Source organism: Meles meles, chromosome 15, assembly GCF_922984935.1.
Source record: "Meles meles chromosome 15, mMelMel3.1 paternal haplotype, whole genome shotgun sequence".
Taxonomy (NCBI): domain Eukaryota; kingdom Metazoa; phylum Chordata; class Mammalia; order Carnivora; family Mustelidae; genus Meles; species Meles meles.
Genome location: NC_060080.1, coordinates 34841886 through 34862734, shown reverse-complemented (window position 1 = coordinate 34862734; position 20849 = coordinate 34841886). Strand labels below are relative to the sequence as shown.

Genomic DNA, 20849 nt, shown 5'->3' with positions numbered 1-20849 from the left:
GTGCCCACCTCACCCTCGCCTCACCCTCTGCTCCGCAAGCAGGGGTCATGCCCCCTCATTGGAATGCTCTGTAGCTGCCAGTCTCTGTCCTTGCGACATCTATGGACATTGGCCACAGTGGGCAGGCTTCCGGCCCCAGGTGTTTCTGGGACCCCACAGAACTTTGACCAAAGGACGCACTAGTTTGGGCTAGCCGTGTTTAGCTAACACCAACCACCTCTACTTCCATGTTGGTGTGGGAGGGAGTTGGAAAATACCCATGACCCAGTTCAAGTCAAAGTCAGAAGCAGTTTGCTCACCCCACTCAGCCCCAGTGCCCTACTGAAGAGCAAGGAGGAATTTTCCAAGACTAGTTTTGCCCCTTAAGGCACAGACAGCAGTGATTCCAGGGTGTCCTGCCTCAGGCCCTGTAGCCAAAGAGCCTCCTTCAGATACCTGGGTCTCTGAGCCTGGGGAGACGAAAAGCGCACTACAACTCCCAGAGGCCCCCGGGTTCGGGGGCGGCCCCCGCCCCCTCGCGGAAAAATTGGACGCACCAACCGGAGCCCAGAGCGGGGCGGGGGCGGTGCCCGGGCGGGGCGGGGCGGGGCGGGACTGGGCCGCGGGGAGGCGGCAGGCTTGCGGCGCCGCCGGCCAGTCGCGCGGAGAGCGCGGGGTCGGAGAGCCGGTCGTGCCGAGGCCCTCGGGCGGGCGCCGACGGACCTCGCCGGGCCATGGGTAAGCGGCTCCGTGGCCTGTCCCGGGACGAGGCTGGCGGCCCCGTGGAGGCGGGCGAGATTGCCCTGCCAGATCCCCTTCAGGTCCTCGTGGCCGTCGGGGCCGCTAGGAGGGGCGAAGCGGGACTGGGGGGGGTGGGTGGGGAGTGGACTCCCGGTCCAGGGCGCCGGCGACCTAGCCCGGCCTGGGGCGCCAGCGCCCTCCGCCCTGCGCGGGAGAGGGTGAGGCTGGGTGTCGGTGCACACTCTTCGAAAAAAGGAAAGACAAAAAGTTTTGGCGGCCAGGGGCTTCCCGGACGTTTATCTCGAAACTCTTTTCGTCGTCTTTTGGCTGAAATTTACCAAGTCCTGTACGGTTCTGTCATCCCACTTCCTGCTGTGGTTTCAATCTCGAGCTGGTCTCAGCTAATTTGTTGTGACAGGCTGTCCGCAGCAGTTTCTCTGCCTCCCAGCCCCCATTTGCCCTCCCCCCTCGCCCGCCCCGTCCCATCCCCGCGGTTCTCAGAACTCGCCGGCGCCGCCGAGAAGAGGCACCGGGGTCCCTGGGCGCGCGCTGGGCGCTTTCCACTGCGGCCGCCGTTTCCTGAAAGTGACTCTGCGCGGGTTTTGAAGAACTTGCTCAATGCACTTTGAAGAATCAACTGTTCCTCTTTCAGTAGAGGGGTGTTCTGATCCTTCGGCGGTTACCGGCTTCCCGCCCCCTACCCTTTCTCTTTCTCTTTTCTCTTCCCTTTTCTCTTTTCCTCTCCATTCTCTCTTATTCTTGGCCCTGTCCATCTTCTTCTGCCCGCCGGCAGTAGCTTCCCTCTTTGCTGTCGTCTTCTTTCTTGGCTTTTTTCTTCTTTCCTCCGGTCTCCAGATGGGACAGGGTGGCAGCCCCGGGAGCGACGGGGGCTGAGAGTTGAAGCTCAGGCTGCGAACGCGCGAGATGTTTGGCTTCGCGCTCTGGCAGAGCCGCGGAGTGGCCGCATCTCGGTCCCTCCCGCAGAGTGTCCCGGGGGCGCCCTCAAGCGGGGTTCAAGTCCCCCCAGCCCCGCCGACGTTGGGGGGGGGGCGGGTGGCTGGGCCTTCCAAGCGCCGGACTGCGAGGGCTCATGGTGCAGGTCTGGGGTCACTGCGCTGGCCAGGCCCAGCGGCCCTTTGTTTGCCGGGTGGTTAGCCAGCTGGGAGGAGTCTGCGGGGCCGAGGGGAGGCCAACAGGTACTTCTTGCCCCCCTCCTGAGGACCACTATTGGGGGCGTCAGCATCTCTGCGCCCAGATGCCTGCCGGGGCAAAGGAGGAATGGGAGATAGTGGCTAGAGAGTCTGCCGTCCCCCCCTCCCCAACCACCACCGAGTTCCAGACTCCATGGAACCCTGGGCACCCACCTGGGGCTAGAACTCTGGAGTGGCAGAGGAGAGGTAGAAAGGACCTCAGAAGATCAAGCCCTCTTTCTTTGACATCCAGTCAGAGAAAATGAGGCTTAGAGTGAGGTCTGGAGAGGCAGTCCTCCAACACCTCTCCCCTCCCTCTTGCCTTCCTGTTACATGGTGGTAAACTGACCAGGTACTGCACACACCCCTGTTAGGCCCCTGGGGTCTCTGAGTGGGGGTTGGGGGGTGGAGAAGCAATAGGCCATGGAGTGCCCCAGGCAGGAGTTAGGCAGCCTTCCTCCCATCCTGGCCGTGTGTCTACTCTTGGGCCATGTCTTGGACAAGCCACAGAGCCTGGTTTCTCCAGAGGTGGAATGAGAACATGAAATATAGTTCATGGGGACATAGGAAACCATCCTTAGGAGAAACTGTTACTATTATCAGCTACCTCCCAGGCCTGGAGAGGCGCGACAGTGAGGAGTCAGCCTAGTCCCGAATAGGGTCTTTAAGGACATACCAGAGCTGGCAAAAGGGGGACAGGCGTCCCAGTGGGGTTAGGAGTTGGTAGTCTTATATTTGGAGCCCTCATGTCCCCTTCCTTTCTCTATTTCTCTCAAGACTGTCATCTTGGCCCCTCTGCTCTCAAACCCTGTTTCCCCCAGGCCCCGGCTGAGACACTGAGGCAGAGCCGGGCAGAAGCTGTACCCTGTGCATTCAGGGGTCCCGTGTCCAGCTCGGCTATCCTCAGTGCTGTCTAGAGCACAGCCCTTGGCATCTCCTCCCTCCCCACACTACCCACTGGTGAGAGCTCCGCACCGAGACTCCGCCAGGCAGCCGGCTTCTGGGCCACAGAGTGGATGGGCTGCCTCAAAGGCTGTCTTTGTTTTAGCTCCAGCTCAAACTAAGAGAAACTTAAGCCAACAACCTCGGGCGAGGTGGGGCGGTTTCTGCTGGTTGTTATTGAGACGCCTGTTACCATTATTGTCGTAATTGACGCAGTGCTCCCAGTGGGTGACTTTTCATGAAAGGAAGTGTTGCTTCCTTCCCATTACACCAAGGGTGAATGGGGCGGGGCAGGGCAGGCAGAGAGAGAGAGAGAGAGAGAAAAGAGAGGAGAGAGAGAGAGATATGGAGGGGGAGGAGGGAACGAGGGAGGATGAGAGAGAGGAGATATAGGTGGTAGGTGGTGGGGTCTGGCACTAGGTCTCTGACAGACTCTATGGCCTTGAACTAGTCATAGCCCAAGCCCCTCTCTGCACCAGGAGCATCTGAGATCAAGTAGCTCATACTGCACCCCTGCGGCTGTTTATGGAGCACCTGCTCCCGGCCCCACAGTGCTCTGGACAGTGACACACAGAGGGGAGTGAGCAGGACACGCAGACCTCCGATCTCCCCGTGGGGGGTGTGTACACACAGCGGGGAGGCCTGTGTACACAAGCACATGCTTGGCTGTTGTTTGTGTGGGAAGCCTTGTTTCTCACTTTGTTCTGCTTAGAACATCAGATGCATGGGGGTCTGGCATACCCACGGTGCAGACAGGGGAGCGGCAGCCCTGAAGCAGAGGCTGACTTGGTGGAAGGGGCTCTGACTCCGGAGTCAGAGCTCCTTCCCCGCACTCCTGTCCCGCTCCTGCCTGATTATTAGCTTATCAGTAGAGGCAGACTCTTTTCAGCAGATTAACAGGAGTGGTGAGGTGGGAGATTAGGGACCCCCTGCTTCTGTTAAAAAACCCTAGATTGCAGGGTTCGGAGCCCTGGGACAGATTGCTCTGGTTCTGAATCCCAGCTTTGTCACTAGGAAGCGCGACCTCAGGCGAGTTATTGAACCTCTGGGATCCTTGTATGTTGTATCTGTAAGTGAAGCAATGTCCAAACATGCCTAGTCCAGGGCCCACCAGGAGCACTGATTGGAGCTGGTGGAGTGTATATAGTGTGAAGAGAAAAATAGGGAATCGCTCGAGAACAAGCAGCCTTCAGGAAGCAGCCTCCTTGGACTTAGTGACTTAAACCAACCTCTTCCCTGCTGTGACTTTCGGACCTGGGGGTTTTAGTGTATGTGCTGCCGAAGCACTCTGACCTGGGTTTAAGCTTGACTTCAACACAGGCCATGGAGTTAAACAGATATCAGGTTCCCAGTGCCAGAAGGGCCTTGGGCAATCCCCCTGCCCAGCACTCGGCCACCCCTACTCACTGCCCAGTGAGGCACTGGGTCACCAGGGGCCAAGGGCTCCTATCCTGGCCCAACTACGCAGCCCCCGTCCTCTTTCCAGCAGTGACAGGAGGGAACAGCGGTGGCTATAGAGCAAAGTTCTACTGTAGGTTACCAAAGCTTTTCTCACGCTACTATCTAGCTGCCCCAAACCTGAAGGATAAGCTTAATGGGAAACACAGGACCTTTAAGAAGGAATATCTGAGGACAGCAGGGGGAAGCCTGAATCTGGGAGACGTGTGGTCCCAAAGATGCCGCATCGGAAAGGAGTTACTTCTCTTCAAAGTGATTGCTAAATTTAAATGCAATTCAACCAAAACCCCAGTGGTTTGTTTTCTTTTTTGAAGGAATGTGATAAAACTATGCTGAAGTTCAGAAAAAAATGATTTAAAAAGACTAATGATGGGGCACTTGCCCTCTGGACAGTAAGCTGTTTTACAGTTAAAACAGTGTGCACCGGTGCGGGCATGCCGCAGTTAATGAAACAGAACAGAAAAGTCCAGAAACAGTTTCAGATGTGTTCCTTCTCAGCCTTTAGATTATGGGAGAGTAGCATTTCAGATTGCTGGGGGGAAGGGCATCACTTGGTCTGTACTGGGACCACCTAACCATTGGGGGGAAATAGGATTAGATCCCGATCTCACACCTTATAGATCCCAGATGTGTTGAAAGTAAACATGAAATAATAATCACCGTTATTGTCATCATTGCTTCCTGGATGGAAAAAGCCATGTCTGAATGACAGTTCCTTGGCAAGCAGAGGTTTTCTTCTCGCAGAGTGGATCCACCTCCCCTTTACAATGGGGCATCTGAGGCTTTGTGGTGAGAGAGGGACAGGAACTCAGTGGCTCCTGGCAGCAGCAGTCATTCAGGAGCAAGGGGGACTCTCCTGCCTCTGCAGGCTGGATGTGGCTGGGAACCTAGGATTTCTGGTCCCCAAGCCCCTTCCTTCCCCTGCAGAGCCGGGAGAGCAGCCCAGCCCTGTGTCAGCTGCACTGGACAGTGGGGGAGCTGGGAGCCTGGCCGGTAGATGGGGGACCTGTCTGTCACTTGTGGTAGGGGTCTCAGACTTAGCTTTCCTAGCAGACCCCTTTTCCAAATGAAGATTAGCGGGAACTCTGGTCTACATATGACTGGGGAAAGGAGGGTGTGGGGGAGCCAGGCACAGGACAGAGGGCTTCCTGGAGAAAGAGGGGGCTCTCCCTCAGCTAAGGCTATGCAGGTGGAGGCCCAGAAGGCCCTGCCAGGGCAGAGAGCATTGCTAGCTAGCCTGGTTGGAAGAGAAGGGAGGCTGAGTTCATTTGGGGACTCAGCTGGACACAAAGATAAAGAGAGCATTTCCCTTTGTAGCTCTAGGCAAGAGCTCTGGTCCTTTCCTGTCTGGGGTTAAACAGCTCAGATTGGTGACCTCCTTTCCAGGTAACCTGAGTGCCCGACTCCAGGAGGTTTCCCTCAGTGTGGCCCAGCCAGAGCTCACCAACTCTGGAACCAGGTAGAAGGGACAGAGATCCTCGGGCCCCATGGCTCTCAAACTGGCTCGCCCTTTGAGATCCTCAGGGAGCCTTAAACTCTGATGCTCCTTGCTGCACCTTAAATCAGACTGGGGCGGGGGAGTAGGGGAACACAGTCATCAGAGTCTCAAAGTGCTCCCTCGTGATTCCAGCGGGCCCTGGTCCTACCACCTTAGTCTTCGGTGGTCAAGGGCAGTGACTTGCCAGGGGCCTGGAGCAAGTGTGCAGGCAGCTCCAGTGAGAAGCCACAGTAACACCACAGGGAGGGACTCAGGATGGAGAGAGTCCTTTGATGCCGAGAAGCTGGGCCAGTGGGAAAGAAGGAGAGAGGGTGTGAAAACAGGGAGGCAGGGGGAGCAAGGAGAAGAGCTGTGGAAGCGGGTCTGCCACTGACGCGGGAGACTTCACCAATCCGAGGACAGTGAGCAAAGGACTCAAGGTCGTTCTCTCCCGTTTCACAGAAGGGAAGACTGAGGCACAGAGTCACCCAAGAATGCAGTAGGAAAGGGATCAGCCTGCTGGGCGGGGGTGGGGGGGTTCAGTTGTTAACACCTTGTTATTTTTGGATATTGATCATGTCTTGATTGATCAGAAGCCAGCCTGAGAGGAAGGCCGATTGTCTTTTTTTTTGGACAAGACTTAGCGTGGGTTTCTCCCCCCAGGCTTATTCAAACTCTTCATCAAGGCTCCGCAGATCCTGGTGGTAACGACAGCAGCCACAGTGGCGGCCAGGCCACTTGGCTTGGTGCTCAGAGAGACCTCGTTTTGAGCCCTGGTCTCTTCGGGAACAGGCAACTTGGCCTCTCTGACTTCAGAAGAGGAGAACATACGTGCAAGAGCCAGTGACCCACAGGGCATGAGTGAAGTGTCACCTGCCCGTTCTGGCCACGTGGGTCACATGGGTCTGGGTTTATTGTTAGGAGATTCTCTCTCCAGGACCAGAGGGGACTGTCACAGGTGCCCAGCAGGAGGGATTTCCCAAGTGGGAGCAAACCCAGAGAATGGGACAGCTCACACTAGGCTAACAAAAAGGAAAGGCGAGTTAGAAGGAGAGAAAAGGTGATCTAACGACCTGGGCTCCTGAGCGCAGGTGCCCTGCGGCCTGTCAGCGAGCCTGAGGCCGGTTCCAGTATTCCAGGGGTTTCTAGAAGTTTCTGCAGCTATCAGATCATGGCTGCCCTTAGTAAAATCCAGCCCCACCCCGCTGCAGGTTGCTGTGAGACTCGCGCCTGCTCCCTGAAACCTGGCACCCACTGTGCGGGGTACTGGCGGGGGGGCCTCACTGAATCTTCAGGAAGCCTGACATGTGGCGGGCAGTGGGTCCCGGTGGCTGTGAATCACCAAAAGGGTGATGAGAAACAGGAGCGCTGTGCTTGGCTGGGGGCTGAGGAAGGCCACCCAGAGGAAGTGGCTTGTTGGGTGAGACCTGGAGGGCTACCAGACCCTTGCAGGTGAGAGGAGCAAGTGGCCTAATTAGGGGCACTTAGGACTCTGCAGGTGCGCGTGAAAAGGTCCGATGTTTCATAAACAGGAGCTTCTAGTCTTGATTCCTCCTGGAGGATCCAGCACCTGCCCTGATGCTTCTGGACTCCCGAATGCGGGAACCTCAGCAACTTCCCAGTTTGGCCAAGGGGCTGTGGAAACTCTGCCTGAATGTGGGGCAGCTTTTGAGACAGGATTTCCCTGAGCACCGCAGCCCCAACCTTACCCTCCTCTGACTTGACTCCGGGGTGGTTTAGGTGGTCTTTCCTTCAAAGACATGGGGGCTGGCCAGAACAGAGGAGGGAACAGCAGCAGGTGTGGGGCCCCGTTGGGGGTGAGCCCCGCAGAGAGGAGGGAGAGCAGCGTGGGCCGCCAGGGTGACCCCGTAGGCCCCTGCGGAGAGCCAGCCTGCGTGCAGTCAGGGCCCAGGGGGCAGAGGACACACGGCTTCCCATCTGCCGGGTTCGGTAGCGGGTGGGAGGACCTGCCATCTCTCCTGGAAGACCGCGCCTCACTGCCTGCTCTTCAGCCTGTACCTCAAGTGCTCTCTCCCCCTCCCCCTCTGCTTCTCTCCTTGCAGCACCTCCTGTCAAAGGGAAAAAGAAACAGTCAGAGGAGGGTGAATCCCTTGACCCATCTGTGTCCCCTCAACCCCATGGTGAGCAGAGCAGGAGCCAGAGCCCCGTCCATCTGGAGGTGAGTTGGGGGTTGGCCCCTGGGGAGCCTCTTCCCTGCCCTCCCCCCTCCCCTGTGCACGGCCTCCCAGGTGAACTTGGGGACTCCCCAGGCTCTCAGGAGGGTGTATTCCCAACCCTCCAGCCGGCAGAGCCAGGAGCGGGGCCCGGCCCTGCGGTTTCCAGCCTCCATCAGGAGCTGTGGGAGCTGGGAGCCAGGGACCCAGGACCCGCCCGTCACCTGTGGCAGGGGTTTCAGACTTAGCTGTCCTAGCAGAACCCTCTTAGCAAGTGATTTGCCCAGAACCCCGATGAATAAAGCAGATAAAAGCACTGTTTTAGGACAAGCCACACGTACACCCATGCCTCCCTCCAAGTTCACAGTCACTCAGTGAGACCACTGAGGCTGTTTTGGTGAGTGTGGTCTGAGAGGGAGCCACGGGGGACGTTGTGGAGCTCTGGCCTCAACAGCCACTCCTTCCGGCTGTTTGCTCTGGTGGCACAGTCTGGAGTGAAAATCCCGATCCATACGGAGGAGTTGTTGGAAACGGTAACAGCTCTTACCAGCTTGCGTGGAAAAGCGGGTTCACGGGAAGAGCGGCCGCGAGAGTGCCTTCCTTCTGAGGCCTGCACCAGACCAGCTCTCGGGGTCCCCAGTACGTTACAGTTTCTTAGGTGACGCATGAGTTCGTGAGCCGTTTGTTATCAGGGGTCAGAAACACTGCCGTGGTGCATGAGTATCTTGGGAACGCACAGCTCTCTGGACTGTTTCCTGCCCAGATGATTTACCTGCTTCTGGTGTTTGGGGCGTCCCCATCCAGGACCTGAGAGCTGTCTGTTCTCCAAGCCCCGAGCCCCAGCCCAACCGTACCCCTCTGCCCTGAGCCACCAACAAATGAAAAGCCTCAGCAGAAATTGCCCCTCTGGAAGCAGAAACCGAAAGTCTGGTGCACCTGACAGAGGGCCGTCAGGAACCCAGGACAGGGCTTCGCCAACAGATTGGTGGCTCAGAGAGGCAGGCCTCCACGGCAAAGGCTCGGTGGACACAGGACCCTACAATGCCAGAAAACACCAGGCACTTCATTTCTTTGGCTTTGACCACAGAGGTCCCCAGCAGCCTGCCATCAGGAGCTCACAGTCTGATAGAGGAGCCGAGATGCAGACAGAACAAATCTAGAGCACGACAGAGAAGTGGTCTGTGCCTAGAGAGCCTGGAGAAGCTGCAGGGCTGCTCCTCTGGCTGTCTCTGGAACCGGGTCCCTGTGGACCGTTACCCGGGGTCCTGGGCACTAACAGCTGACAGATGCACCTTTCTGATGCCAGAAACAGGCGCTCTAGCCCAGAGCTGTAAGCTGGGCGCCTGGGGGCCTGCTTCCTCCTGCAGGAGCCTGGGGTTGGGGGCCACACCACTCCTTCCTCCCCAGCAGCAGCCGGTGGTTCCGTCTGTCCCCAGCCACCCACCAACTGGGGGCTCATCCCAATGCCTCCTGTTCTTTCCAGGACTCCCCCGAGGCAGGCGGGGAGCGGGAGGAGGACCAGGAGCGGGAGGAGGAGCAGGCCTTCCTGGTCAGCCTCTACAAGTTCATGAAGGAGCGACACACGCCCATCGAGAGGGTGCCCCATCTCGGCTTCAAGCAGAGTGCGTCCCTGGGGTGCAGGCAGGGAGGGGGAGCCCGGTAGGGGATCCCATCCAGGCAGGGTGTTGGGCAGGCACCCCCACTCTGGGCAGCCCCGGGTGATGCCAGCCCACAGGGGTTGCACACAGAAAGGGCGCCCCCCTCCAGGAGCAGGGCTGCAGTGGGTGGGGCCGGATTTCTGTCCTCACCAGCCACCAGGCCCCCAGCCCTCAGGGCCTGGCCCAGCCATCCATTGCAGTGACCCTGTCTGGGCGTGTGCTGGTTCTGTGCCCACCTGACAGGTCCAGGGGAATGGGCCGCTGGCTACCCCTTCCTCCCATGGAGACTGACGGGGCCCTGCCCTCTCTCTTCTCCAGTTAACCTGTGGAAAATCTACAAAGCAGTGGAGAAGCTGGGGGCCTATGAGATGGTAAGGAGGGTATATCTGAGTCCTTAGCATGTGGCATCCTGCACCCCGTACCCCCTGGGCCCTGTGGAGTCCTGGGGAGGAAGAGCCTGGTCTGGGGACAGAGCTGTCCTCACGGCCAGAAAGGAGGAAGAGGCAGGGCCCCAAACCCTGCTTCTTCCCCAGCTGTCCCGCATGCTGTGGGGAAGAGGGCCTGTCTTGTCCTGGTACTTGCTGCTCAAAGCAAGTTTTCCTGTCTTCCCATCTGTTCTATCTTCCTCGTGCAACCTCTCACCCGCCCCCCGACCCCCCCCCCCCAGCCCCCAGTGCCGGGAAAGCTGCTTGGCTGGCAGTCAGGCGGCGGGCCCTAGGGGGGAGAACTGGCTAGCGGCCAGGGGAGCCCCACCGCCCCACTGCCGCTGCTGGAGAAGCAGCTGCAAAACTGCAGTCCTCGCCCCCATCCCTGCCAAGTGGGGGCCTGGAGCTGCCAGGATGCCCCACTGCCAGTGAGCGTGCGCTGGTCGTGGCCTCACATGGTGCCCTTGCAGGTGACGGGCCGCCGCCTCTGGAAGAACGTGTACGACGAGCTGGGGGGCAGCCCGGGCAGCACGAGTGCGGCCACGTGCACACGCCGCCACTACGAGAGGTACGGCTGGCCGGAGACCCCGGCGGTGACCTTGGCCGGCACCATGGAACAGGGCACAGCTGCGGCAGGGCCAGGAGTGGGGTGTGGTGTGGACACACCATGGGCCTCCTGAGCAGTGTGCGCTGTGCTCATCCCAGCCCAGACGAGGAAGAGCATGGGCCCCAGGGGCGGGCAGGAGTGTTGACGGTGCGGGGAGGCCAGGGGACCTCGACGGCGGGGAGGTGTGGCATGGGCCGGCCTCCGGGTGGACACGCTGTCCTCCTCCTCAGGCTGGTGCTTCCATATGTGCGGCATCTGAAGGGGGAGGACGACAAGCCGCTGCCCCCTTCCAAGCCCAGGAAGCAGTACAAGATGGCCAAGGAGCCCCGGGGCGATGACGGGGCCCCTGAGAAGCTGAAGAAGGCCAAGGAGGAGAAACGGTTGGACCAGGTAAGCTCTGAGCCTGCCTGGGGCCACCAGCGGACCCTGGGCCTCGCTCTCCCCGCCCACACCATGGCTGCAGAGCTCCCTGCCCAGGAAACCCAGAACCTGCTCTGAGGGCAGATCCGTGGGGGGCCATGTCCGGTCTGAACTCCAGTCTGCACCTTGGTCACCAGGCCCTGTGTCCTGATACCAGACTGTGTCTGTTCAGAGGACAGAATACTTTTGGGAAACTTCTCACAAAGGTGCTGGAAGGGCAAACAGAGGCTCTTGGGTATGCCCCTAGCTGCCATGGGGTCCCCAGGTCACGGTACTCGCCTCACACCCAACCCTGAGACATGGCCTTTTCTCCTTCTAGATGGTGCCTGGAAAGACAAAAACCGATGCTGCCCCTGACCTGGCACAGCTTCCCAGCCAGGAACCCCCCAGGGAGGGCCCAGAACAGCCAGGCCCGGCCCTGGGGCCCTCTTTACCGTTCACGGGCACCAGCGGCTGCCCTGAGGCCTACAAGCGGCTCCTGTCCAGCTTCTACTGCAAAGGAACACATGGCATCATGTCACCACTGGCCAAAAAGAAACTCCTGGCCCAGGTGAGCAAGGCAGAAGCCTTGCAGTGCCAGGAAGAGGGCTGTCGCCATGGGGCCGGCAGCCCTAACAGGGACCCCCAGGCCTCCGCAGCTGTTCTCTCGGAAAGTCCGAAGCGCCCAGGAAAGCCAGCTGAGAACTCCAGGCACCGGCTGAGCCCTCAGCAGGGATTACAGGCCCCTGGCGGCAGCCTCAGGGAGGAGGCTCCAGCGGGTCCCCACCTGCCAGCCCCCATCTTCACTGGCTGTTTCCATGCGTACCCCACTGAGGTGCTGAAGCCTGTCAGCCAGCGCCCTCGGGACTTCTTCCCCAGTTTTAAAGATGGGGTGCTCTTGGGGCCTCCTGGCAAAGAGGAGGGCCTGGCGGTCAAGGAGCCCCAGCTGGTGTGGGGCGGGGACGCCAACCGCCCATCTGCATTCCAGAAAGGCAGCTCTAGGAAGGGCAGCCCCTACCCCAAGCCCAAAGCCTGCTGGGTGTCCCCCATGGCCAAGGTACCAGCTGAGAGCCCTGCTCCCCTCTCTGCCTTCCCTAGCAGCACAGGCCTGAGCAACAAGCGTAGCCTGGAAGAAGAGGGGTTTGCTCCTGGTGGCAAAAAACTGCGGGCCGTGTCTCCCTTTCTTAAGGAGATGGATGCCAAGGAGTGTGGGGCCAAATCTGTGGGGTCTGGCTTGGCTGTATCCTGCCTGCTGGGCCCCACGCTGGGGCCTGCTCTTCCTGAGGCCTATAGGGGCAGCATGCTGCGTTGCCCGCTGAACTTTGCCGGCACCCCGGATCACTTAAAGGGCCAGGCCACACTCCCCTTCAGCCCCCTCGTCATCCCTGCCTTCCCAGCCCACTTCCTGGCCACGACAGCGCCCTCACCCATGGCCACGGGTCTGATGCACTTCCCCCCAGCGTCCTTCGACAGCACCCTCCGCCACAGACTTTGCCCGGCCTCGTCCGCATGGCACGTGCCTCCTGCCACAACCTACGCGGCACCCCACTTCTTCCACCTCAACACCAAGCTTTAGCCCGGAGGTCGCTGCGCTGCGCTGTGCTGTGCGGGGTCTGAACGGGCCTGAGCCAGGGAGGCACTGCCCGGGGTCTGGGCTGGAGCCTAGTCCCCGGGAGAGCTTGGCTGTGCCCAACGCAGGAACGCACCCCTGCCTAGGGAACCTGGCACCAAAGGGGAGGCCGTGGGAAACCCGGGTTTGTCTCAAGGAAGCAGCCCGAGCCTGGAGCCCCAGTTGTTGGCCGGGACTTGGGAGAAGACGGTGCCCAGCTGGCCGCTCCCAGCGAGGTCCCCAGAGTGGAAGCCAGGAAGGTGCTTCAGGGCTGAGGAGGGGGGAGCAGCTTGAGGGATCCAGGCTGCCACGGAAAAGCCAATAAAAGACCAGCGTGAATCCACCCCGTCCGAGGTGTGCGTGGTGCGGCCCTTCCCAGGGGCAGGGGGGCGGGGGCGTGCTCATGGCTGGGGAGCCGAGAGGGAGACCTACTAGCATCCACTCGGGTCTGAAACGCTCCCACCCGCACTGAAGAGCGGGACCCAAAGCCTCCTGTTCACACTTCGGCAGGCGGGGACGTTTGTCCTGTGCCTTCTATCTGCTTTCCCAGGAGAGTCTCCGGGACAGCTGCCTGTTACCCGCCTCATTATATAGGTGGGGATCTAAGTTCGGGAGGGCTGGTCACTTGCCTCATTCCTTCGGCAGGGAAGCGACAGAGCAGAGTTAGGTGCTTGGGTGTGACTCCAGTATTCGGAGCTAAGCCACAGGACCCCGAACAGAACAGTAGGATGAGTCCCATAGCTGTTAGTCCCCCTGGGGGCAGAGGGTGAGCAGGGGACCTGAATTGGTCTTAGTGATGGACTCACAGGGCTTGCTGAATCCTCCCAAAGCCCCCATACCACTCCCCCTCTTCTGCTGCACAGGGACGGACCAGGAGGTTCCCGACATGGGGGGTGGGTTTTGGGAGGGAAAGGGGAGTGAAGTGGCCAGGTTCTCAGGTTCTTAGCCATGGTTGCTCTGGGGGTTCAAACCCCGAAGCCTAATACCCTCCCCAGGCTGCCTGTTCTCAGAAACCAGGGACAGCAGCCTGCCAAGCTTCACATGTGTTACTGCAAAGGCAGTGCTGATCTTGGACTCAGTGTGGGGGGGTGGGTCGGAGTAGGTGTGGGGTCAGGCCCCCAGCCGACAGCCTCAGACTGGTCAACGGTGGCCTCTGACATCCACCGCTGGAACTTGCCTTCCCTCTGGGATACTCAGGGGCTCAGGCCATGGGAGGGACAATCTATGTGATGACACCCCCGGCCCCCCCGCCCTACACACTCAGTTAACAGATGAGTAGGCTGAGGCCAGGGATGGGCTCTGTTTGCCCAGTGCCACACTGAGTAGGACAGAACCTAGCCCAGGGCACACACAACATACCTAGCACCAGGAGGTGGGATACCCAGCCTACCTATCCCATCCAGCCTCCTCTTGCCTCCAGCCTCCAATTCTGGAAGCTGCCTGTGGAGGGGGAGCTCAGACGGGCACAGGCCAGAGAGCTGCCCTCCAAGTGGGGACCAGGGATGGGGTAGTCGGACGGTGGCAGTCACCGTTCTTGGCTCTGTGGGGACCTCTCAATTCCCCACCTTTCTCCTAGGCAATGTCAGATACCACCCCGAGTAGTTACCTGACCTCCAGTCCTAAGCCCCCGGTTCCCACATGCACCCGCATGCTGCCCATCTCTCCAGGCTTCTGGAGTGGTGGACAATTGGGGCGGGAGGGCCGAGTTCCCCTGCCACCCTCCCTGCAAGTGCCCTGGGCGCTGAGCTGCCAGGTAGGGGGTCAGATTCCCCTAGGGAAGGGGGAGGCGAGGGCTGCTTGTTGTGTGCAGGGTCCTGCCTGAGATGCGGCAGGGTCGCTGCGGCGCCCTTCCATCCACAAAGCCACAGCGGCCTCACTCTGGCGCGGGGTGGGAGGTGTGCGCCTGGGAGCCGAACGTGGGCACAGAAGGTTCAGCGCTGTGGTGGTGGTGCCCTCTGGTGGTTGCTCTGGGGACTACGCCTTTCCTTGAGAGGCGGGCACCGCCTGAGGTTGTGGGGCTGTGGCATTCAAGCTGTTGAGGGCGGCGGGGAGGGCTTGCTTTGGCTGCACGTGTACCAAAATTGGAATGAGGGCGGCAGTGGGTGGAGGCGATTCTGGAAGGGACATCCCCACAATCCCCGCCCCTTTGCCTGGTGACCGTTCAAGGAGAAGGCCATGTGTCAGGCACTTCACACACCGAGCGACTGTTCTAGCAGGTGCCAGGCACTGTTTCAGGTGTTGGGAGGCACACCTCCGTGGACGGAACATCCAAGCCCCTGTCTTCCTGTTGTTGACTTTCTACAGCGGGAAGAGAATAACTAAAATACGGAGGAGTTCAGCACGAAGTCGGAAAACAGGGCTGGGAGTGGAGTGTACAGTTTGTTTTTGTGGCAAAATATAACAGCATAATATTTACCATTTTCACCATTTTTAGGGGTACAACTCAGGGGCACTGACTGCGTTCATGGGGTCGGGCTGCCGTCACCACCACCCATGTCTGGGGTGCAGAGTTTAAGCAGAGTGGCCAGGAGGTCTCAGTAGAAGGTAGCCCCTGAGCAACAGCAGAGGAAGGGACAGAGAGAGCCAAGCAGCTCCAGGGACAGAGAGCAGAGGGGCTGGGGAGGATAAAGGCCTTGGGTGGGAGTGGGGACATATGTCCAAGGAACTAGCAGACCTACAGGGTTGGAGCAGAGTGAGATGGGGGAGAGATGGTGGAGAGAGAGGTGCTGAAGCTGGACGTGCGGACCCTTCTGGGTCCCAGAGTGAGCTGGAGCAGAGGAGGGTCCTGGCCTCCGTGCTCACAAGAGGCCTGTGGTTTCTGGGTGGGACCCAGTGCTGGTGGGTGGGGAGGGGGGTGGGGAACCCATTTACAGAAGCACAGGCGGCAGGCGGGAACACAGTTCTGGAGTGGGGGGCGGTGGTGGGGGGAGTCATGGACACCTCTGGCGAGTGCTTCCTTTCTCAGGAGTGGGCACTAAGGGGTTAGAGGTCTGAGGAGGGAGAAGGGCAACTAGAGATCCCCAAAAGTGGGGGCAAGGCTGCACAGGGCAGGGCTGTGGGGCTTCTGGAAATCCCCATGTTCCCACCCAAAGAAGCTAGTGGCAGGAATTTCTGCGGGACTAGAGCAGCGAGGTGGTCTCTCTGCCACCTGGGGCCATTGGCTGTGGAGCTGGGAGTTGGAGTGGGGGGTGCTGGGTCCCACATAAGTGGAAGATGCATCAGAGAATCTGTCGAGCAAGGGTGATCACGATGGGGGCGCCACAGAGTGGAAGTTGGGGGGAGGAGTGAGGGACCCAGGACCCAGGATGGGACCAATGGATCATAGATCCTGGTGGCTTCTGAGGGGGATTGAGGGGGCGGCTAAAACTGTTGTATTGCCAGGAGGGTTGGTGGGAACACACACAGGGCGGGGGGAGGGAGGGAGGGCGAGGAGGCCAGGCTGTGGGAAGCTTTGAAATCATCCCAAGAGCACAGCAGTGGTTTGGGGCAAGGCCTACCTCTGAGTCTTCAAGATCAAGATCAAGAATGAGGATGGGGAGGAGGGACTGCATCAAGGACCTGAGTCAAGGTCTCCAGGCATGACCTTCACAGCGGGGAGCCATGGGGCCTGGAAGCAGGGGTTTGCTCAGCAACCACAGGGGAGTGAGTGTGAAGTGTTCCATACTGGAGGGACCAGTAAGGGAGCATCTCAGGATGAGTATCTCAGGGTGAGCATGGATGTGGCTGGCGGGGGAAGCCCCCCAGGGATGAGATTTCCATTTAAGCTCAAAACCAGAGCCTGCCTGCCAGAGAGGGGCCTGAAGATGTGTTTAGTTTGTTTGTCATTTAAATAAATGTTTTTGTAACTAGTTGCCAGTGTTTAAAATTCAAGAGATTTCACATCGAATTTTGGATATTGGGCTTCTCTTTAAAAAATCAGAATTTCTGGCTCAGTGGGTTAAAGCCTCTGCCTTCAGCTCAGGTCATGATCCCAGGGTCCTGGGATTGAGCCCCCGCATCTGGCTCCTTCTCAGTGGGGTGCCTGCTTCCCTTCCTCTCTCTCTGCCTGCCTTTCTGCCTACTTGTGATATCTGTCTGTCAAATAAAAAAATAAATCTTTAAAAAAAATTAGAATTTCTGGCCGCATGAGACCATTTCCTGGAGCTCGGTAGTGGCTACTGCCCCGTGGACAGGGTACACCTGATCATTCACCCAAGTTCACCCAGACCAGCTTGTCCTCAAGCCCAGAGGACCCAGCTCCAGCCAGGCCACTGGGCCCACCCAGGCTCAGCGTTCCCACCCTTCAAGACAAAGTCCTGCCGCGTGCAGCCACTAGGTGGCAGCTCTCCCTCCTTGTTATCCCGCGATCAGTTTCCTAAGCAAGTGACTCCAAGAAGGTCGCTGCTGGGGAAACACAGCAGGGCTTCCGATGAGCCTGCAGGGCAGTCAGGTTGCCGCCTAGTTGCCTGTGCATGGGCCCTGGTGCACGAGCCAGCAGGGGCACGCTTGGCGGGCTGGACAGGGTGTGGGCGTGGGTGCCCATCCTGCCCACCTCCTGAGCTACGCAAAGCCTCTGCCTTTCTCTGGGCCACTCTGTGCCTCTGTGAAATGAGTATAATCACTTCTAGCTTCTGCCCTGTGAGCCAGAATGAGATGCAGAGAGGGTCTATCGACTGATGAAAGGCCAGTGACCGCCCCACCTTGAACACAGTCCTGGTCTTGAGAGCACCTTCCCAGCTCCTCAACTCTCCTCCCCGGCTACTCCCTTCCGGGAACACAGAGCAAGTGCCAGCCGCTGCCCAGCCTGGTTATGAGCCCCTCCGCTTCCCCCCACCTCCCAGGGAGGGAAGGGGCCGAAGAGAACAGGGAGAAGGGGCTCGGGGCAAGGGTCTTAGAAGGATGGCTGCACCACCAGCCCCTTCCAGGGAGGCTTCCCCGCGGTGTCCAGGGCTCCTGCTTGGCCCTGCTCTCCCCCCACCCCCCACCCCGCACCTTGAGGCAGCAGCAGGGGGGTAGGGAAGATGAAGGAACTGGAAGGCAGAACACAAGCTGGGAGACTGATGCCCCCGCAGGGTCAGTGAGGGTTCTTAGGTCCTTTATACTTGCAAGTAACAGCAAGAAACTCCCACCCAGGCAGGAGCAAGCCCATGGGGCTCATAGAGCCCAGGGAGAGCTGAACAACCACACACAGACAGCAGCAGGGGTGGCCTCCTCCTGGCTCATCTCCTCCCAACTACAAGTTCAAGGACGCCTCTCTGGTAGCTTGAACCAGGCCAGAGTACGAGTGTTGACATCCCCCCACACATCAGCACATGCTCCCAGCCCCCTTCCTCCTGATGGGGGGCTCCCCAGCACCACCTGGCTGAGCCTAGCGCCTAGCCCTCACTGGCGACCGAAGCTCCTGGATGAATTTTGAGGAGAAGCTGATCTTTTGTTCTGTGCTTACCTGTGTTCTAAACTATTAGTTCAGAGGAAGTGTGTCTTCCAGGTAGACCAGACAGCCGCTGCCACCAGCGACGTCAGGCCAACACACATCCCTGGGCCTCCATTGCCTCCTCATCTGTAATACGGAAAGTGAGTCATTTCTACCTCAAGAGTTGTGGGCATTTAGTGAAAGTGCTCGGTAAGGTTCTGGATGCACATGAATCATCACCTCCTTCTCTGCAGTTCTGCTTGGCCAGCCTGACCATCCCCGGCTCACCCCCCACTCCCGTACCCCACCCCCCTCCCCAGCCCTGCCCTCTACCTCGGGGCTTTTGAAATTCCAGCTTGTGTGTGACTGCGGCTCTCCTGCCTGGCTTCTTTTTTTTTTTTTTTTTTTTTTTAAGATTTTTATTTATTTGACAGAGAGAAATCACAACAAGGCAGAGAGGCAGGCAGAGAGAGAGAGAGAAGCAGGCTCCCCGCTGAGCAGAGAGCCCGATGCGGGACTCGATCCCAGGACCCTGAGATCACGACCTGAGCCGAAGGCAGCGGCTTAACCCACTGAGCCACCCAGGCGCCCCTCCTGCCTGGCTTCTGACGCAGAGCCACCCCACCCTGACCTTTGGGTCCCATCTGGGCCTGGGTCAAGAGGGGTCAACAGCTTCACCTCAGGCACCAACTCTCATTGCTCCTGGTTGCCCAGCTTGGCTTTGAGTTGACTCAGTGTGAAAGTGATGCCATTGATTAGTAATATCTGCCAAGGACCTAGGAAGTAGAAGACGCTCACCTGCCACAGAGCTGCCGTTCTCATCTCCCTCCTCTGCAAGTGCTTATGGGCTCACTTAGCGCCACATCTCAGCCGCAGGTCAGGTCCTCCTGCATGAGCACAGGAGCAAGGGCTGTGGGGCAGAAGGGCTTGGGCCAGGAGCCCCATCCTAGAAGCCTGGGCTGGACATCACTTGCCCATGAGCTACTGAATTGAATGCCTGGGTCATAATAGGGAGGCAGATTGGGAAAAATCCAGGTATGCTGCTCTACCCCACCCCACCCCACCCTTCCAAAACGAGAAGAGAGGTCTTCCCCCATGGACTGTGAGGAGAGGAGATAGATATACACACACACACAAAATTTTATAAATATAATTTTATACATAAAAATTTTATAAATATATAAAATATATAAATACATAAATAATGTATAAATATATAAATAAATATATAATACATATTATATTATATATAAATAAAATAAGTAAAATAAATATAGAAATGATATATAAATATACAAAATTTATAAATATAAGCATAATTTTATGTATAAAATTTCATACATAAAATTATGCTTATATTTATATTTATACATAAAATTATGTTTATATTTATAAATTTTGTATATTTATATATAAATAAGTATATATAAAAACATATTATTACTATGACTTTTAAAAGACTATTTATTTATTTATTTATTTGAGAGAGGGAATGAGCAGGGTCCTGCTCAGTGGGAGGCCTGTTTCTCCCTTTCCCACTCCCCCTGCTTGTGTTCCCTCTCTCGCTATCTCAGAGTCAAGTGAATAAATGAAATCTTCCCCAAAAAAGATTTATTTATTTGAGAGAAAGAGAGAGAAACAGAGAGCAAGCAAAGGGGGAAGGGGGGAGGGGGCAGAGAGTGAGTCTTAAGCAGACTCAGCACGGAACACCATCAGGCTCGATCTCAGGACCTGGATTACAACCTGAGCCAAAATCACGAGTCAGATGCTTAACCGACTGTGCCACCCAGGCGTCCCATCCCACTATAACTTTTTTTTTAAGATTTTATTTATTTATTTGATAGGGAGAGAGCTCACAAGTAGGCAGAGAGGCAGGCAGAGAGAGAGGGAAGCAGGCTCCCCGCTGAGCAGAGAGCCCAATGCGATGCGGGGCTCGATCCCAGGACCCTGAGATCATGACCCGAGCCAAAGGCAGAGGCTTAACCCACTGAGCCACCCAGGCGCCCCCCACTATAACCTTTTAAATGAGTACTTAATAGTACTCTTTGAAGGTAGGCAACAGGAAACCATCTGGGTAAGTTAAGAAATGTACGGGAAGGAGCTGGTGGCTCACAAATTTGAAGGACCAGAAGAGGACCAGGCCTTGGATGGTGTGGCCCAGGTCTGTGCATGGGGGCCTGGGGTGGTGGGTGGAGGTGGCCAGAATGAATCTGCTCTTGTGCTACCGGGCTTGTGGAGTGTGATCAAACGCTTGGTCAGGAACCACACAGTGGTGTGGCTGCTCCTTCGGTTGTCCATCTAACACTCACCCCTCCTTTCCTCTTGCTAACAGAATTTCAACTAGGTCGGGGCATCATCCCCGGATTCCCTGGAATCATGGGACATGATTAACGTAGGCCAATCATAGCAATTCTGTTCCCTGCTTCCCCAGCCTCCTGGCAGGCTCCTAATAAGGCTGTATTTGGAGGTAAGGCCTTTAAGGAGGTAATTAGAGTTAAATGAGGTCGTCAGGATGGGGCATGAATCCAGTATGACTGGTGTCCTTATAAGAAGAGACATAAGAGACTTCCAACTGCCCACCTTTAAGGGCCTTTTGAGGATTTAGCAAGAAAGCAGCCATCTGTACACCAGGAATAAAGGCTTCAGCAGAAACCAACCCTACCAGACCTTGATCTTGAACTTTGCTTCTTTTGGTTGGCAGCATCTGTGTGGTTGCAGCAGATACCCCACAGCCATCTCCAGAATGGTCCAACACTGTCTTTCCCCCTGCCCGGACCAGACCACTATCTAACTGGACT

At 57.7% G+C, this 20849-nt stretch overlaps 2 protein-coding genes across 5 annotated transcripts in view; one reads left to right on the top strand and one right to left on the bottom strand.

Annotated features, from left to right (window-relative positions):
* Window positions 1-570: 570 nt before the first annotated feature.
* Window positions 571-12813, top strand: ARID5A (AT-rich interaction domain 5A). 3 transcript variants are annotated; one of them, XM_045979785.1, is made up of 7 exons: window positions 571-717; window positions 7851-7966; window positions 9445-9583; window positions 9938-9990; window positions 10515-10612; window positions 10882-11041; window positions 11391-12813. In XM_045979785.1, exons 1-7 carry the CDS (start codon window positions 714-716, stop codon window positions 12624-12626), a joined length of 1806 nt encoding a protein of 601 aa, XP_045835741.1. In that variant the 5' UTR covers window positions 571-713; the 3' UTR covers window positions 12627-12813. The 3 variants fall into 3 exon arrangements, with proteins under 3 accessions (XP_045835741.1, XP_045835742.1, XP_045835743.1); XM_045979787.1 differs by lacking the exon at window positions 9445-9583 and having other exon boundaries at window positions 624-717; XM_045979786.1 differs by lacking the exons at window positions 9445-9583; window positions 9938-9990.
* Window positions 12814-14542: 1729 nt separating this feature from the next.
* MTA3 (metastasis associated 1 family member 3) overlaps window positions 14543-20849 on the bottom strand; it is a 181645-nt gene continuing 175338 nt past the window's right edge. Inside the window, exons 17-19 of one of the 2 annotated variants that reach the window (XR_006815115.1) lie at window positions 18850-18938; window positions 18085-18198; window positions 14543-14957 (exon numbers count right to left, since the gene is read on the bottom strand). The gene's annotated coding sequence lies outside the window, so the exon portion shown is untranslated. The remainder of the gene's footprint in view (window positions 14958-18084; window positions 18199-18849; window positions 18939-20849) is intronic. The other variant, XR_006815116.1, reaches the window with a different exon arrangement.